At 29.7% G+C, this 4,944-nt stretch overlaps 1 protein-coding gene across 1 annotated transcript; it reads left to right on the forward strand.

The window, feature by feature from the left end:
- The first annotated feature begins 1,759 nt into the window (after nt 1–1,759).
- Nucleotides 1,760–2,417, forward strand: LOC112520169. The gene has a single exon (XM_025128470.1). The coding sequence runs from the start codon at nt 1,760–1,762 to the stop codon at nt 2,234–2,236; it is 477 nt and encodes a 158-aa protein (XP_024984238.1). The 3' UTR covers nt 2,237–2,417.
- The last annotated feature ends 2,527 nt before the right edge of the window (nt 2,418–4,944 follow it).

Raw genomic sequence — 4,944 nt, forward strand, 5'->3', positions numbered from 1 at the left:
ACGTACCAAACACTACCTAAATGTTTAAAATTTTATATGCAATTAAGTTAAAGTACGTTACTTTTTCATGTCATTTGCCTTTTTATATATTATCTATACTATATTATAAAGTATTTGACAAAAATTATTAAAAACTATTTTTTATGCATGAAATACTGTATATTGATGCATATCACTTAATATTCAAGATTACAAGTAAATTATGCATAAGTACAACTTATTAAAGTTTCATGTTTGAATTTGTGTAATTAACTGTAGATAAACAAATTAAAGAAAGGATAAACAAATAAAAATTACTTTGCTATTAAATCTAAATTGAATTAAATAAGTTACACCAAAAAACGAGAACTATTAAATAATTAATTTGATATTAATATCGATTTTTTATTTTTTTTAAATTTGTATGCTATCTTCAAACTTATATTTCATTCAAAAATATAAACATTATCGTTTTTCACAATACCACATAAAATTGTATTATGTTGATAGAGACAAAAAATAAAAACTAAATATTAAAATAAAGATTTATCTCGCTACATTGCATGAATACTCTGATAATAATGGTAAAAGCTTTTAAAAACTCTATTCTTAACATATAAAAAATGATAAAATAGAATTATTTTAGAAAATGAAAAGTATATACATTAAATTAAGAGTTTTTAAAACAAAAACTTAAATATTTCATAATGCAAACATCAAATATGATATCCAGTCACTCCATGAGGAACACTAGATATTACATCAAATTTGGTATATTACCATTCATTATACACCAATCAAAAAAATAAAAATATATATATCATAAATACAAGTATATTTATATAATATTATGACATATAATGTAATAAATATTATAATGAAAGATATTCATGATTAATATATTTGTTATTATCCAATATTATTTATTATAAATATTAAATAAAATTTTTGATTATCAGATTATTAAAATATTTAAAGTTTTTAATTGAACCTTTTTCTTATATATTAAAAGAGTATTCGTATAATGCAGCGAGATACATCTTCATTTTAGTGTTTTTTTTTTTTTTTTTTGGTCTCGGTTGATAAAAATAGAAAAAAAAATATTGATATTAGTATCAAAATGACTTTAAAATTTCATTTTTTTTGTGTATTTATCTAATTCATTTTTTTGGTTTAATAATATAATCTTTTATAAAGATAATAATTAAGCATTTTTTTAGAACTCAATGATTATTCTAATTATATTTTTAATTTTTTTTATTTAAAATAAGATGTTTATCATCTATTTAATTATGCTTATCTATAGTTAGTTACACGAATTCAAGTATGAAGCTTTAATAAGTTGTACATATGTAAAATTTATTTGTAATCTTGATTTTTAAGTAATATGCATCAATAAATAGTACTTCATGCATAAAAAATGGTTTTTAAGAATTTTTGTCAAATATTTTATCATATAGTATAGATTATTAAAAACAATAATTTAAAGATAAATGATATCAAATAAATAAATACATTTAATAAAAAATATTTTGACATCATCAAAATATCTCAAAGTTATGTATTTTTTATTTCATAAATAAATAAAATAATTTAAAGAATATAAGATTAAAATGGAAATTAAATAGACCACATACATCACAAATTTTCTATGTGCTGTCCATGTACAATGTACTATAAAATCTTGTTTAATATATATATATATAAATAAATGCCTTATCCATTACACCATTATATATACCATACCCATTAATAACACCCCAACCCCCGCCCACCACCCATGGCAACAACCACCACCCACCACCATCACCACCACCGTCGGAGACCAAACTCCACCATCAACCCCATCGATTACGGTGGCGATAGTGGCCTCGAGATCAACAAATCCGATGTCCGGAACAAAAACGACGACGATGATAATGATAACGACGACCACCGCAAAAAGCCCACCTCGGTGGAATCGTCAACAAAGTCGCGACATCAAAAAGAATTGGTCGGGAAGTCGTTGCCGGTCGACATACCGGACTGGTCGAAGATATCGAGGATGGATGGATGCATTTACAAGCATCATGATGATGGTTATGATGATGATGGTGATGATGATGATGATGAATGGTTGCCTCCTCATGAGTATTTAGCAAGAACTAGAATGGCTTCATTGTCTGTGCATGAAGGTATTGGAAGAACACTTAAAGGAAGAGATTTGAGTAGGGTTAGAAATGCTATATGGAAGCAAACTGGTTTTGAACAAGATTAATTACTCATACAGTTTTTTGATATGACTTGTTTTTGAGGATTATATCAGTAAAAATATTATTAAATGGTGTTTTAAGACATGTATTTAGACAATTCAACCTTAAAATCTGTGTACCGATCATTTTTGTTTTTAAAAATAATGTACAATTAGGGTTGAGAATCATATAATAAGCGATTGTATTATGATCTGATACGTAAATTCGACTTGTGTGTTATTTAAAATGCAGTTTTGTATTGTGTCGTTGATGGATGGAACTGTGTTCATAATCATCTGGTGTTCGATCAAGAAATACAAAAGAGACCCGAATTGAAACTTTGAAAACCAAGACTTAGTTGTGACCTCATACCACTATAATAAAACTTGGTCTAAACCACAAGGGTGGTGTCTGATTGGTTTGAACTTGGCTCCAAAGGTCAAAGTACCAGGAGTTCCCAGGTTCAAATCCAAGGAGGAATAAAAATCCCCTTGTGGTCACGGAGGTTCAAATGCGGTGACTCCGGGCTATCTGCAAAGCAGGTGGTTGCCCTTCGATTAGTCGGCTCGCATAGCGGGTTGGATATCCAGGTTAATAAAAAAAAAAAACTGGGTCTACTAAATGCCAAAAAAATTAAGCGTTATAATAAACCGTTTTATAATGTTTTATTTTATTCAATATTTTCATGATTTAATTTATAAAATATGGCATTAAATATATATTTTCTAATGAATAATTACTTTGATTAGTACGAAAGGTACATTTTATCTAGAAAACCCCTTTTTAAGTTACGTAGAAAATTCTCTTGGTGGGTCTCTTTCCGTTAATTATTAAAAATAAAAGAATTCAAATAAATGTATTGATAATTAACTAGCTAATTATATTGTTTATATAAGTAATTATCATAAAAAAAAATTACGATGTTGAATCTTAAGGGGTATTTTAGTCATTTAATTAGCAATATTGTAACCACAAGGGTGGTGTTTGATTGGTTTGAGCTTGGCTCCAAATGTCAAAAATACTAGGAGGTCACAGGTTCAAATTCAAGGAGGAATAAAAATCCCCTTGTGACCACGGAGGTTCAAATGTGGTGACTCCAGACTATCTGTAAAGCAGGTGGTCGCCCTGGAATTAGTCGACTCGTATAGCGGGTTGGATATCCAGAATAAAAAAAAAGTAGCAATATTGTTGTATTCAAGGGGTATTTTAGTCATTTAATGCAATTAAGTTGTATCAAAGTGTCATCCAAAAAGAACCAAGAAAAACATGTTAAAATTGGTGAGAACGGTCTGAATTGGCCTAAAGGTCAAATCAGTCAGCTTAATATGCAACCTAAAGTCACCATGATGAAGTGGCATGCGAGCCAGATGTCATGGACGAAGTGGTTGCGCCACAGGTTGAGGTCACCAGGCACAAGTCACAAACATGTATAGAAGGTTGCGAGTGCTCGTAAACCATGTTGCATTGAGTGAGTGACACGAGCCGAAATCGTATGGCTAGGTCGCATCTGGTCAACTCGAACCTAACCCAGCGATATGAATAACTTGCACAGTTACATGCGAGTTAAGGGAGCAACTTCAAGTCACTTGGTAGGTAGGATCCTCCTTGTTGGATGCAACAATAACCAACAGTAACAAATGTCCAGATGAATTCAGTCTATGCGTTCATTGATCAGTTAAGCGACTAGAAAAGATATAAGATCGGTGTAGGTAGCACTCATACAGAGTCAAATTTGTCTATAAGAATCAAGCATAAGTTGCATCTGATTTGATATCAAAAGGAATACAGTAATACACGATTCACATTTTAAACTATGTGTAGTATTTTCATCCTTACAGGTGTAGTTTTTTGAAGTATATAATACTTATATACGTCAAATGCAACAAATAAACTCACACACCTTTTTACTTATGGTGAGGTTTGAACCTCTGACCTTCTAGGAGGCCAAAAGCTACGATACCGCTAGGCCAAAAGCCCTTTGGTTTGTTAAAGTATACTTGCATACATGATATCTCATGTACATATATGTTTAGTGTTTTTCAGAAATGGACGAGGATGCTATATGTTTTCAAATCACGATAAATATTGTTTAGTATGTGATACTGATACACGATTTTTTTTTGTATATGTCTCGGGGTCATGTACCGAGATGCAGGTATTATCAGACAGGGTAGCATAAAAATGCACAAAAATACATATATCATAAGGGTATCTCTATACTCAACCTAATTTAGTTATGTTAAAACCAATATATATTAAGAGTTCGTTTACTAAAAGTTTACTTTTACTAGGTCACTTTACTTTATCGAATGAACATGATAAAGATTGAGAATCTTACCCGGTAAGAGCGACAACAAGGACCAGAAATCTTACCCGGTAAGTGAGACTTACGACTCTTACCCTGTAAGCGTTTACAGAATAAAAAGATTCCATAAAATACCCTTTTTAATAAATTAAAATCTTATTCAATAAGTTAATTAAAAATATTAATTCTTATCAATAAACGCTTATCAGATAAGGGTTTGGTAAACGACCGAGACTTGGTTGGTCCCAATTATAGGATTTTGAACGTGTTCAACGTTTATTGCAAAAAAATTTAAACGGTATGCATAATTTTTAATTTTTAATTTTTAATTAATAAAAATTAATCTATACTATCTATACTATATTATAATGCATTTGGCTAAAACTCTTAAAAACTCTTAAACTCTTAAAACTCTTAAACCCGTTCATC

This window comes from Cynara cardunculus (assembly GCF_001531365.2).
Source record: "Cynara cardunculus var. scolymus isolate 2C chromosome LG 10, CcrdV1, whole genome shotgun sequence".
NCBI classification, from domain to species: Eukaryota; Viridiplantae; Streptophyta; class Magnoliopsida; order Asterales; family Asteraceae; genus Cynara; species Cynara cardunculus.

Excerpts from the sequence above, each read along its gene's own strand:
- LOC112520169 (XM_025128470.1), top strand. The coding sequence starts at position 1,760 with ATGGCAACAACCACCACCCACCACCATCACCACCACCGTCGGAGACCA.